Genomic DNA, 14665 nt, shown 5'->3' with positions numbered 1-14665 from the left:
GTGCCTGTAATCCCAGCTACTCGGGAGGCTGAGACAGGAGAATCGCTTGAACCCTGGAGGCAGAGGTTGCACTACTACACTCCAGCCTGGGCAACAGAGTGAGACTCTGTCTCAAGAAAAAAAAAGAACTACTCACAGATGCTAAAACATAAATGAACATCGAAAACATTATGCTGTATGAAGAAACCAGACACAAATGGCCACATATAATTCCACTTACATGAAATATTCAGGATGGGTGAGCTCATAGAGACAGAAAGAAAACTAGTGATGGTCAGGGGCTGAGGAAAAAAGAGAACGGGGAGTGACTACTAACAGGTATTGTTATGGTCTGAACAGTATCATCCCCCAAAATTCGTATGTTAAAGCCCTAACCCTCAATGTGACTGTAATTGGAAATAAGCCCTTTAAGGGCTTATTAAGGTTAAATGAGGTCCTAAGAGTGGAGCACTAATCCCATGGAACTGGTATCCTTATAAGAAGAGGAAGAGATACCATAACCTCTCTCTTTCTGGGCACACACAGAAGAAAGGTCATGTGAGAATGCAGCAAGCAGCAGCCATCTGCAAGCCAGGGAGAGATGCCTCATGAGAAACCAACCCACTGGCACCCTCATCTTTGATTTCTGGCCTCTACAACTGTGAGAAATAAATTTCTATTGTTTCAGCTACCCAGCCTATGGTTCTGCTATGGCAGCCTGAGTAGACTAATACAGGCATGGAGTTTCTTCCTAGGATGAGTATGTTCTCAAGTTAGACAGTAATGACAGCTATACAACTCTGTGAATATATACCACTAACCTGTATACTTCAAAAGGGTTAATTTTATGATATATAAATTAGATCACAATAAAGCTGTTAAAAAACAAAGCAAGACTGTAAGTAAGAACTGATGTTAGGTGTCCTGTTATTCAAAAGATTCAATGCACTTAATCTATCTAACATGTTTCTGAATACATCTAAATATACAAAGCCTTAGCTTTCAAGGAAAGAAATTGCCAGAATTATATATAGACATGGTCTGTCCCTATGAGTTGCTTGTTTCAGAAAGCTCTATGAATAGAAACTTTTTTCTTAAGTTGGAACGAATAATTAAACTTACAATATTAACATAACAGCATGAAATAAGAGAAAGCACTTTGTAAAGCAGAATGTAAATATATCACCTCAATGATGTTAGCAGAAACCAGATCTAAGTTTTTTCAAGAAGGAAAAAATACGTATGTCAAAATCTTCAAAAAACAAAGCCTACTGTAAAATCAAATTGATTTTATATTTGTTACACGGCAGGCTTAGCTTCATATATATCTTAGGCTTACAACAATAGGATTAGCTTCATACATAGGTCTGAATGCTGAATAGCATTTAAAATGATATACAGAATTTAAAAGTTGACTTTACGTTTGCTACACAGTAGGCTTAGCTTCATAAATATGTCAGGCTTAGCACAGTAGGCTCAGTTTCATATATACGTTTGAAAGCTGAATAGCACTTAAAATGACATGTAGAACAATACTTCTCAAAAGGACACAAATACAACTATAAAATCTACTCAGATTTTGTTACACCAGGACTAAAATTTTATCCTGGAAAATAAAAGCTGTAAGTAAAAGAAATAAATACTCACTTAAGTGATAAGCATTTTACAAGAAGTCTCTGACCAAAATGTTCTTTGGGTACATCAGGAACACTAAGCCGTTCTATTGGTTCTTCCTACAAATTGAAAAGCAACACCAAAATGAATATGCTTATCATATTCCAACTCTTTTTTTAAAGAACTTACTTTGCTAATCTAATACTTTTAGTCTTCACAATAGAACACAGAAAAGAACGACCTATTTATCCACAGACAGAAGTCATTTGATTATAAGTTACTCATTAAGAATAGGAAATTCACTAGTATAAAATGTATTCATTTATAAAAATTACAGCTATGTTTCAGTTGCTTTATGCCCTACATTATTTTGATAAATACTCTACATTAATCATAATCCCAAAAGATCGATTTTAATAATCATTTGCTTCTTTATATGCAAACATCTATACCTCATCTGGTGATGGATGCAAAGCAAAAAGTTCTTTGTGACGGTTTGACTTCCTTTGGTCATCATTCTGACGGTCTATTTCTTCATTTGGAGTTCGATCAAGTAAATTGGGAAGCAAAGCATCAGGAAGTGAATTTTTCAAGTCAAAGATACTACAGGCCCAGCTACCCCTTGGGGTATCATCTATTGACATTGAACGTCTTTTAAGGTCATCCTGTCACGCAAAACATGAAATATAATTATATTAATTAATAAATAAATTGACAATTTTTAAAAATAACTTCTTATAGTTATTTAAGAATAAAAGTATTACTTGATCATCCTGGTAGTTGTTGCCATCTGGAGCTTCATCAGATTCAAAAACTTGTTTTGGCAAACCTTTTTGCCTTTCTTTCTGTTTATCTAATGTGTTGGGATTAAATCCTGTTCCCAATTTATGGTATCTATTAAAGAAAAAAGTTACATAAAGATCAACTATCAAACTTCGGAATGTTCTCACTTTTTGGGCATCATTATGTAATAAGGCAAGTGTTTTCTGCATTATTTCTTTATGTAATACGAATCCATTCTAGCAATTGAGGTTAAAGAAAATTTCCATTCAATGCTCCTTTAACCCAGCTAAGGAGTAGAGTATGAGTTTCCGAAAGCAAATCATATTTTCCTTCTTTCCATGCCAATCATGTGTATATAAATTAAGCTGTAATTTCAATTCAGAGAATTGGTCAGTAAAAAGAAAATTTGGGAAGCTAGTAACTTGGGTTAAAGAATAAAATGAGAAAATAGAAAATATACATTGAATTAAAAATAATATAAATTTTAAAAGGTTATATACATATAAAGCACTGAATCTTAAAATTTCAAGTAGCCAACAAATTTTTTGCTGTCTCTCATTATCTATAAAAGATCTTAACCTAAAGCTACAGACTTGTAACATGAAAAACAGCAAAATCTACACCATCACTGTGTACATATATATTACTTAACATTAAATATATACACAGGTAGCTAAAAACAACTCTTAAATTAATGCAAGCTTCTTTCTTAACAATCCAATAACAACCTAATACCCAAGAACATCAAATATGAGCTGATCAAAGAGCAATTATTGTTCATGATTCAACACTTCACAGAGCCAAACTGAAGGAATATTTTAGTTGAAGCAAAACAATAATGTTCACAAGAAGATGGTACAGTTCTTGCTATCACCCAATTCAAGAGATAGTAAAGAATCACATTTGATATGAATTACATCCAGTCTTATTGCTAAAGCTATTAAAATAGCAATTACATGATATTAACATCACAGCATAATCGCAAAAGAGAAAGAACTAAAGACACTCAATATAGTAATATGAAAGTTATTACTTAGAAGCAGATATCTTAATATTTAATGGAATGTTTCAAGTGTCTTAATTTGTAAAGCTGCATACGTAAGCTGCTCTGATAAATCAGAATGCCACTGAATTCTACCTAAAAAAAATTGACAATACGAAATTCAAGAAAGCAAAGAATGATTCATGATCAATACTCTCTTCTATATCATCCAGTCCTCTAGTCAGTTGCTATGATAAGGCTCTAATAATTACCCATTCAACCCCACACACATCACCATTTTTCTGACTTGTTTCTTGGCATTCTCACTCTCATTTACGGTTCTAGCCACACTGTCCTCTTTACTCTTTGTTCCTTGAACATTTCTAGCATGTGATCAATATGGAGCCTTTGTATTGCTCTTCCCTCTGCCTAATAACATTCTTCCCCCAGATATTCACAAGGCTCACTTCCTTCAGGTCTCTGCTCAAAATCACCTTATCAGTAAGGCTTCCTCTGATTAATTATATAAAACAGAAGGTCGAGCATGAGGGCTCACACCTGTAATCCCAACACTCGGGCAGGCTGAGGTAAGAGGATGGCTTGAGGCCAGGAATTCAATGTAACAATGAGGTACAACTGTCCCGCTGCACTCTAGCCAAGGCAACAGAGAGAGACCTTGTCCCAAGTAAATAACTAAATAGAAACCAAAATAAATAACAAAATAAAAATATTTGTTCCGCTTCTTGGACCTCTCTATCTACTTCACCCTACCTTTTTCTCCACTTGACTCACCTAGATCTTATCTAGTCTATATTTACCTGTGTTGGTTTATTATCTATCGACAATCTCATTTCCCACTAGAATATAAACTCCATGAGGATAGAGAGTTGGTTTTGTTCACTGCTGTATCATCAGTCTTTAATATAGTGCCTGGTACATGTAAGACTCTCAATAAACACTTACTGAATAAGTAAATAAATAAAGTACTTTTGTGTCCCTTTATCATTCTGTGCTGAATCGTGGAAGAATTTTGTGGCTTCATCTTTTAGCTATTTCACTTTTCAGCCACATCCACACCACCATTAAGCCCATCTGCTGAGTTTGTAATATTTTTTCACTAATCAAAATTTTAATTTCCAAATATAATTAATTGATTTTTATGTGGTTAAAATATCCTTTCACATTTCTCATGTACAAAAGAGTATTCTTCACACTTATAGGTCTTAATCTGTATTCTATTAACTATTTCCTAAATTATTAGTTCTTTTATTTGTAGTTGGATAATTCTCTTTCAAGTGTATTGGTTTGCATCAAATTCTTGGCAATTTTAGGTTCTATCTTAATTTTTTAATTTGTATCCCCCACATCTGTCTTAAACTACTGTATCTGCTTATCCCAGCCCATATCCAGTGGTTGGAGGGAAAGGGCAGATCACGCCACCAAGCAAAGTCTGCCAGTACCTAGTCTTCTGGGTATGAGCATTCCTTCTTCCTCCAAGACATGCTCACCCTGGGCACTATCCTATTAATCTAAGCCTCCACAATTACTGATCCAAAAAAAAAAAAAAAAAACGCAGATATCTCTGTTGTCACTGAGCACACTTTGTGGAAGAGGTTTCAAAGTGACCACATATCCAATATTTACCAAGTCTCCCTTTCCATTGCCTGCATTCCCTGGTTCTGAGCTTAAAGCACTACTGAAGCTTTTGCATGTATCTTCTCCTTAGATTATTCTGTACTATGGTTTTCTCTTACATTCCAATCATACCTATCTTCTTTGTTTCAGAGATACCTCATAACTTCTAGTTCACCAAAGTACTCCCTTTGGTCTTCCACTTACCAGTGCAAATAATGTATAACATCTAGTATAATAGAAAAAGATAAGAGCTTTAGAATCTGATGCCCCTATGTTCTAATCCTGACTACCCTATTTTTTGGTTTGTGGGATCTCAGAGAAGTTACTTAACTACTCTGAGCCTGAGATACCTTATCTGTTAAAATCTTAAGAGATGAGTACAAAGTGCCCAATAAAATGCCCAGCACACAGTAAACCCATAAATGTTAATTCTCTTATCCTCTTGCCTAAACCAAGGTTAATAATCCTATGCTTAGAATTAAGTGGCAGATTTCCATGATTCTGAGGTCAATATATTTTACAACTAACCTTTTTATTAAGATTTCTGATTATAGGTTTCTAACATACATGTACAGAGGTAAAGACTTTTGAATTATCTGACAGAGGAACAGTATTCTTCAGTAATGTCTAAAAGCTGGCTACCAGAATACTTATCAAAACTGTAAGTTCATAAAAACAGCTCTTCTATATAAAGGGCAGCAGACTGTGCTTTTATTAGGTCACACTGAAACTAAAAAGCATGTCAGCATTATCCTCCAGAGTGATATTTAGCACAATGTAAAGCCTAGTGAAATAAGACAGCCATGAGGGCAAAACAATAAGCAATGGATATATCACTTTTGCTAGTGCTATTTTGCACAGATTATTTCATTTGTGAAAACTATAATGCCATATCAGAATTCTCCACTACCTCAATCACATCACCTTCAGAAAAATAAAATAAGGTTAAGAAGATTCAGCATGAAGACCCTTCTCCATTATGCAAATTAGAAAATGATTATTGTGTAAATCAGTTTTAATATACTTCTTAATCTGACTTGTTATTGCACAGTTTATCAGGAAAATAAATTATGGCTAGAACAAAATATTATTTTTTACAAATATTTACCTGATTGGATATAGAGGTCAAAGACCTATAAATATTAGAAACAGGAGAGACCTTTCAAATAGCTTGGTCTATAAAACTGCCTGTTAATGTTAACTTAGCCATTTAAGTTTCACTAAACTGGATTCTTTTTGAGAAATACAAATTATTCACCAACATCTACCCAATATTTCCTAAAAGAATTAGACTACAAAATTATCATATATTATTAGCTCTTAATGATTTATAATAATACAGAAATACTATTTTTCTATGAATTATATTTTACAAAGAAAGTAAAAGTAATTGCAGAACTCCTAAGGAGTAAATATCTATACACAAAGGTTCTTCTTTCGTTTCTTCAGCTATTTTGTTTAAATAAATTTTCAGGTCTCATAATCATTATGAATCTGCCTTAATCCGTTTAGAAATCTTATTCAGTATTCGTAAATGTTGTAATAAACATATAACTTACTTTCTGATGACAATTGCCCAGTCTTCTGTATAACTTCTTATACAGTCTCTAACATGTGGATCCATTTCACTATTTTAAAAAGGAAAATACATTTGTAATTTAGACGGGACAGCACTGATGTTCATTAATTTGGTTGCTACAATTGCTGTTCGCATAACAGGAAATGATGATGCTATAAGAAGATAGGCTCTAAATAAAATAATGGAAGGTAGCCTTTCTATAGTTACTCTAAAGCCAAAAACAGGTCAATGTCTCCTTACCTTTCTTCAGGTACAGCTGAAACAAGAGTTCTGCAGTCCCGAGGACTATAAACAACTTCAATATCATCTGGAGGAAATTCAATCAAATCCCGTAAAGGCCCAGAATCCACAGCCAAAGGATGAGTAATGAGGTAATCTTCCAAATCCACTGGATCTACTGCTTCAGTAAGGGGCACCTTTGTAAAAAGGTGGGATAAGAGATGGGTAGAAAATAAGAGATGAAAGTAATTTTAAAACTTAAGGCAAATAACTTATTATTTTTTAAAATAAAAGCTTTTAATCTAGTTCTTTCTAAAATTTTAAGATATTCAACCAGACGCACTAAAGAAAACACAAAGTATTACCCTTCTTGCACTCCTCAATGTTTTGGGTCATACTCTCTTTAATGCCCTTGCTGACGCTTTGCCCAGAACTCTCACATAAAAACACTAGTAAGAATTAACAGTTTATTCTACTTTATAGTTTACAAAGTACTCATTGGAAGGATTCTTTCTGCTTTTTTATATCTTTAGATATTAAAAAAAAGTAAGTTGCTACATTTGTAAACAGTGCTCTGACTTTATTTCTTGTTTTTGTTTAGTATCCTAGTAAAAACATATAATCAGACTGGGGTAGGCTAAAAAATTTCCCTCCAAAAATTCTCCACATCCTAACACATGGGCCCCATACATGTCCCCTTACATGGAAAAAAATAAAACAGTCTTTGCAGATATAATTAAGGTTCTTAAAACGGGGGTATTATGCTGGATTTTCCAGGTGGTTTCTAAATGCAATCACATATATCCTCATGAGAAGACAGAGGGAGATTTAGGCTATACACAGAGAGAAAAAAGTTGTATAAAGATGAAAAAGAGAGAGATTTGAATATTCTGGCCTTAAAGATAGAGGTGATATGATCATAAGTCAAGGAATGCCAAAGCCATCAGAATTTGGAAGAGACAAGGAACTGATATTCCACTAGAACATCTGAAGAAAGCACAGCCTTGCTAAAAGCTTATTTTAGTCCAGAGATACTGATTTCAGACTTTTGGCTTCTAGCACTGTGACAGAATAAATTTCTTTCATTTTAAGCCACCCAGTTTGTAGTACTTTGTTACAGCAGCCATAGGAAAGGAATACACAGACCCTATTAACACTACCCATTAATAATAATAAAAGACTGGTAGCATTCTTCAGCCAAGTTTTTAATAAGATACTTTTTAATAAAATATACTTATCTAGTTTGAAAAAGAAAAAAATATTCAGACAAACCTATAAAGGATATGTAACAAATATGCAGTTATAGACCAATGAAAATAAGAACATGTTTTTTCTCAGGATATTCATCTGGATAAAAACACTGAAACCTGCCTCTGCGCAGGTGTACATTATTAAACAGAAGGTGCTTTAATCTATGCTTCTTTGGACTGAACTTTTTTTTTTTGAGATGGGCTCTTCCTCTGTCATTCAGGCTGGAGTGCAATGGTGCAATTTCAGCTCACTGCATGCAACCTTTGCTTCCTGGGCTCAAGGGATTCTCCTATCTCAGCCTCCCAAGTAGCTGGGATTACAGGCGTGAGCCACCATGCCTGGTTAATTTTTGTGTTTTTTTTTGTAGAGACAGGATCTCGCCATGTTGCCCAGGCTCATCTTGGAACTCTTGGAACTCCTGAGCTCAACCGATCTGCCTGCCTTGGCCTCCCAAAGCGCTGGGATTATAGGCGTGAGCCACGGTGCCCAGCCTGGACTTAACATTTTAAAGATATTGAGTAAAATAATAAATAACACATGTTAAACACTCAAAAGATAGCAGTTATTTATCATTATCAGTATATGTTATGTCATTTAATCCTCCCCCAAACCCTGTAAGTTAGATATAATTACTATTTCAGTTCTACAAATAAGGGCATTTGTGCTCAAAAAAGTTAACCAACAACTGAAAATAAAATAGCCACAAAATGGTAGAGCAGAAATTTGAAACTGGGTTTTCGACCTCTAAAATTTTTTCTACGATTTTAAGCATTCTACCTCACCTATCCTATTAAGTACAAATTATACTATGATGTTCTTAACAAAGAAAAAGAAAGCAATCCAACAGGAAAAGAGAAATCTTCTTGAATCATTATTATTAGAACTGGGTATCCACATTTAAAAAATGAACCCCAATCTCCGTATCACAACATATACAAAAATTAAACTGAGATGGATCACAGACACAAACATACATGCTTAAAACTATAAAGCTACTTCAAGAAAACACAGCAGGATGTCCTTACAATTTTGGAATAGGCCAAGTTTTCTTAGACATGAAAAAAGAACCATAAAAGAAAAATTGGATTCATTAAAAGACACTGTTAAGAAAATGATTAGGCTTGGCGCGGTGGCTCACGCTTGTAATCCCCAGCACTTTGGGAGACCGAGGTGGGTGGATCACAAGGTCAGGAGATCGAGACCACAGTGAAACCCTGTCTCTACTAAAACTACAAAAAATTAGCCGGGCGCGGTGGCAGGCGCCTGTAGTCTCAGCTACTCAGGAGGCTGAGGCAGGAGAATGGTGTGAACCCGTGAACCCGAGAGGCGGAGCTTGCAGTGAGCCGAGATCATGCCAAAGCACTCCAGCCTGGGGAACAGAGCGAGACTCCGTCTCAAAAAAAAAAAAGAAAGAAAATTATTAACAAGCCACACTAAAAGAAAAAACTTACAAAACATATTTGATAAAGGACTAGTACTTAGAATATATGAACAAGTCCTACATCTCAATAATTTTTTTTAAAGTCACACCCTCAAGTAAATGGGAAAAAATAAAGCACATAAAAAACTGCTCAAACATCAAAAGTCACTAGGGGAAACTTTCCCTTCTGGAAAGACGAAGTAGAAGTACTTTTCTCTATTCTTTCCACTAAGTACAACAGCCTAGATACTACATAGAAAACAAACCTAAGAAGACTCTGAAAGGTAAAGAGAAAAAGGCTGGCCGGCAGGGACATCAGAACCCAGGGAATGGCACGACAGTGAGTTACTTCAAAATTTCTTTTTGCCTTACACATTCCAGACTTAGAACTAGAAAAGCCCACAACCCAGAAAACGACAAGAAGCACTAGAGGTAGTGGGACTGGGCTGTGGTGAGCCTGTTTTCCCCAGCCAAAAGATCAAGAAAGAAGCAACCTGACAAAACAAAAAACATTTAGACTTTAACTGCTCAAAGGCCAAGTGGGGAGCTATATTTCTACCCTCACCAAGCTGTAACAAGGCATCCCAACTCTCCCCACCAGGGTAGTATCAGAGAAGTACAAGTAGGGTGTTGGGATTTTTATATCTACCGAGCAATAATTAATCTTTGACTCTCATCGTGTCAGTAGAGGCCACTAAGGAAATCTGGACATCAACTCCTATGAAGCAGCAACATGGCTCCTCTTTGCTTTATCACTTGGGCACTGTCAGAGAAGGTCTAGTGGAGAGTAAGTACTTTCACCAATGCCCAGTGTAACAAGGCCACACACCCTTGGATGTCAGTAGAGGCCATGTGAGGAACAGTAAGGAGCACTACTACCCTTCCCAGCTAAGTAGTGTGAGCTGTGGTCCAGTAGAAGTGGGGACTCTCCCTCCTGCTCAACAATAAGTAACAAGGAATCCTTCCCCTCCTCGTATACCAAAAGAAGACAAATAAGAAATCTGAACTTCTACTCCATCTGTCCAAAACAAGATAGCATCCACCTATAACTAGAGCAATATCAAAGAAAGCCAGCTAAAATATGTTTAAATAAGACCTAGAAATTCACAACATAAGACCCAAAAGGTACAAGTTCCAATCAAAAATCTCTCATCATACTAAGAACAAGGAAAATCTTAACTCTAATTAAAAAGACAACCTGTAGATGTCAATACCAAGATAAGTGATCTTGGCATTATATGACAAAGATTTTAAGGCAAACATCAGAAAAATAATTCAACAGCAATTGTAAACACTCTTAAAATAAATGAAAAACCAGAAACTCTCTGTAAAGAAACAAAATCTCGGCAAAGAAACAGAAGATATAAAGAACTAAACGGAAATTTTGTAACTGAAAAACACACTAACCAAAATTTAAAATTCAATAGATAAATTCAACAGTAGAAAAGGGCATAGAGAAGGTAAAATCGGTTACCTTGAAGAAAGAAAAATAGAAATTATCCAATCTGAACAGCATTAAAAGAAAAACAGACTGAAAAATCAAAACAAAACAAAAACAAAAATAGAAAGCATCTTCAGGGACAAACTATACTAAAATATCCAATACTGGCACCACCAGAGTCCTAGAAAGTGAGGAAAAAGAAGACAGGGCTGAAACATATTTGAAAAAACAATGGCTAAAAACTTCTAAATTTCATAAAAAGACATAAGCCTACAGACACAAGAAGCTAAGCAAAACTTAAACAGGATAAACCCAAAGAAATATGTACCATGACACAGCAACCAAATGTAGATTAAAAAAAAAAGAAAGAAAGAAAGAAAAAGAAAGAAGAAAGGCTAGGTGCAATGGCTCACGCCTGTAATCCAAGGACTTTGGGAGGCAGAGGCTGGCGGATCACCTGAGGTCAGGAGTTCAAGACCAGCCTGGCAAATAGGGTGAAACCCCATCTCTACTAAAAATATAAAAATTAGCCAGGCGTGGTAGCGGGGCGCCTGTAATCCCAGCTACTCAGTAGGCTGCGGCATGAGAATCACTTGAATCTGCCTCCAGGAGGCAGAGGTTGCAGTGAGCCAAGATTGCACCACTGCACTCTAGCCTGGGGAACAGAGCGAGACTCAGTCTCTAAAATAAAACAAAATCCTGAAAGCAGTGAGGAGAAAATGACACCTTACCTCTAGGGGGAAAAAAAATTCAACTTACAAATTTCTCATAAAAAAATCATAGCAGTCAGAAAGTGGCACAACATTTTTCAAGTGCTATAAGAAAATAACTGACTACCTGGAATTTTAGATCCTGCAAATATCCTTGAAGAAGGAATGGGAAGGCCGGACACAGTAGCTCATGGCTATAATCCCAGCACTTTGGGAGGCCAAGGCAGGTGGATTGCCTAAGCTCAGGAGTTCAAGGCCAGCCTAGGAAACATGGCAAAACCTCAACTATACCAAAAATATACAAAAAATTAGCCAGACATGGTGGCATGCACCTGTGGTTCCAGCTACTCCAATGGCTGAAGTGGGAGAATTACGCCTGGAAGGCAGAGGTTGCAGTAAGCTGAGATTGCATCGCTACACTCCACACTGGGTGACAGAGTGACACCCCTGTCTCAAAAGAAAAAAAAAAAAGAAAGAAGGGGAAATCAAGACATACACTGATAAAGAAAAACTAAGAGACTCTGTCACCAGCAGATCTATTCTAAAAGAATGGCTAAAAGAAATTCCTTAAACCAAAAGGAAATAATAAAAGATATCTGGAAATATTAGGAAGGAAAAACAAATACAGCACGAGCAAAAAATATAGGTAAATACAATAGACTTTCCTTTTCCTCTTGACTTTTCTAAATTGTCCAATATGATTCTAAGTGTATATAGAGAAAATGTTTAAGACAATTATGTATAGGAGACGGTAAAGGGATGTGAAAATAGGTAAAGTTTCTACACTTTACTCAAACTGGTAATATAGGAACACCAGTACTGTGATAAGTCATGTATATAACACAATACCTTGTACAGCCACTAAAAAAGCTATATAAAGAGATACTCTCAACAACACTATAAATCAAAATGGAATCCTAAAAAACATTTAGGTAATCCTGGAGAAGTAGAAAAAAGAAAACAGAGAGATGAAAAACAGAATAAGGCCGGGCGCGGTGGCTCAAGCCTGTAATCCCAGCACTTTGGGAGGCCGAGACGGGCGGATCACAAGGTCAGGAGATCGAGACCATCCTGGCTAACACGGTGAAACCCCGTCTCTACTAAAAATACAAAAACTAGCTGGGCGAGGTGGCAGGCGCCTGTAGTCTCAGCTACTCGGGAGGCTGAGGCAGGAGAATGGCGTAAACCCAGGAGGCGGAGCTTGCAGTGAGCTGAGATCCGGCCACTGCACTCCAGTCCGGGCGACAGAGCAAGACTCCGCCTCAAAAAAAAAAAAAAAAAGAAAAGAAAAACAGAATAAACAAAAAATAAAATGGTAGATTTAAACCCTAACAGAGTAACAACATTAAATTATAAATTTATACATTATATTATAAACATAAATGTAAACAGTAAAAAACTAGCAGAATGGACTTAAAAATATGACCTAACGATGTGGTATCTACCAATAACTCACTTCAAATAACACAACATAGGTAGGTTGAAAACAGAAGTATGGAAAAAGATATACCAGGTGACCAATACTCAAAAGAAAGCAGGAGTGGCTAAGTTAATAAGGGAAAGTGCAGACTTCAGAGCAAACAACAGTACCAAATAGAAAGTGACATTATCTTGATTATAAAAGGAATGATCCAAGAGGACATAGCAATCTTAAATGTGTAGGTACTAAATAACAGAGCTATACTCTGTGTATGTACTAAATGACAGAACTATAAAGTAGGTGTAGCAAAAACTGATTGAACTGAAAGAATAAATAAGACACATCACAATTATACTTGCAGAATTCAAGAGATCGCTTTTCTGCAGATTCTAGAAAATCAACAAGGATATAGTATAATTCAAAAGCACCCTCAACCAATAGATCTAACTGACATTTATAGAACACTCCACCCGATGACAACAGAATATACATTCATTACAAAGGTCCCAAAAGTATACACCAAGACAGACCATATTCTGACCCATAAAACAAACTTCAACAAATTTAAAAGAACTGAAATCAGACAGAATGTGTTCTCTGACTATAATAGAATCAAACTAGAAAGTGGCAACAGAAAGATAACAGGAAAATCTCCAAACACTTAGAAATTAAACATACTTCTAAATAATCCATGAGTTACAAAAGTCTGAAAAATGAAATGAAAAAATACATTGAACTAAATGAAAATACAACATAAAATTTGCAGATAGGGAAATGTAAACCAAAAATATAAGTGAGATACCACTTCGTACCCATTAGAACGGCTATTATTTTTTAAATGGTTAATAACAAGTGTGGACAACAATATGGAGAAATTTGAACCCTTGTGCATTGATGGTGGAAACGTAAAATGATACAGTTGCTAAGAAAAACAGATTGGTGGTTCCTCAAAAAGCATACAATAAACACAGAATTACTCTATCATCTAGCAATTCTAATTCTAGGTATACACCCAAAAGAACTTAAAATAGTGACTCAAAAAGATAATCGTACTCTCATGTTCATAGCAGCGTTATTCACAATAGCCAAACGTTTGGAAACGACCCCAATGTCCTTCAAAATTAATGAATAAATAAAATGTGACATATACATACAATGGAATACTATTAAGCCTTAAAAAGGAATTAAATCAGCCAGGGATAGTGGCTCACGTCTATAATCCCAACATTTTGGGAGGCCGAAAAGGAGGATCACTTGAGACCAGGAGTTCAAGACCAGCCTAGGCAACATAGTGAGACCCCCGTCTCTACAAAAAATACAAAAATTAACGAGGCATGATGGCATGTGCCTGTAGTCCCAACTACTTAGGAGGCTGATATGGGAGGATCACTTGAGCCTGGAAGGTCAAGGCTGCAGTGAGCTATGATGGTACTACTGTACTCAGCCTGGATGATAAAGCAAGAACCTGTCTGGAAAAAAAAAAAAAAAAAAAAGATACAGGTTACAACCTGAATAAACCTTTAAAACATTCTGCTAAGTAAGTAAAATAAGCTAGATACAAAAGGGCAAATATCGTATGATTCCACTTACATCAGGTACACAGAAGAGGCAAATTCATAAAGGCAGGAAAGA

General features: G+C 35.8%; 1 protein-coding gene across 3 annotated transcripts in view; it reads right to left on the bottom strand.

The window, feature by feature from the left end:
* Nucleotides 1–14665, bottom strand: part of DOCK7 (dedicator of cytokinesis 7) — a 243640-nt gene that overhangs the window by 202999 nt on the left and 25976 nt on the right. For all 3 annotated transcript variants that reach the window (XM_026454153.1, XM_026454155.2, XM_026454154.1), the window contains exons 3-7: nucleotides 6813–6988; nucleotides 6553–6621; nucleotides 2358–2487; nucleotides 2046–2258; nucleotides 1627–1712 (exon numbers count right to left, since the gene is read on the bottom strand). In XM_026454153.1, coding sequence (XP_026309938.1) covers nucleotides 1627–1712; nucleotides 2046–2258; nucleotides 2358–2487; nucleotides 6553–6621; nucleotides 6813–6988 — 674 coding nt within the window. The remainder of the gene's footprint in view (nucleotides 1–1626; nucleotides 1713–2045; nucleotides 2259–2357; nucleotides 2488–6552; nucleotides 6622–6812; nucleotides 6989–14665) is intronic.

Source organism: Piliocolobus tephrosceles, chromosome 1 (assembly GCF_002776525.5).
Source record: "Piliocolobus tephrosceles isolate RC106 chromosome 1, ASM277652v3, whole genome shotgun sequence".
NCBI lineage: Eukaryota > Metazoa > Chordata > Mammalia > Primates > Cercopithecidae > Piliocolobus > Piliocolobus tephrosceles.
This window is presented reverse-complemented; position numbering and strand designations above follow the sequence as displayed.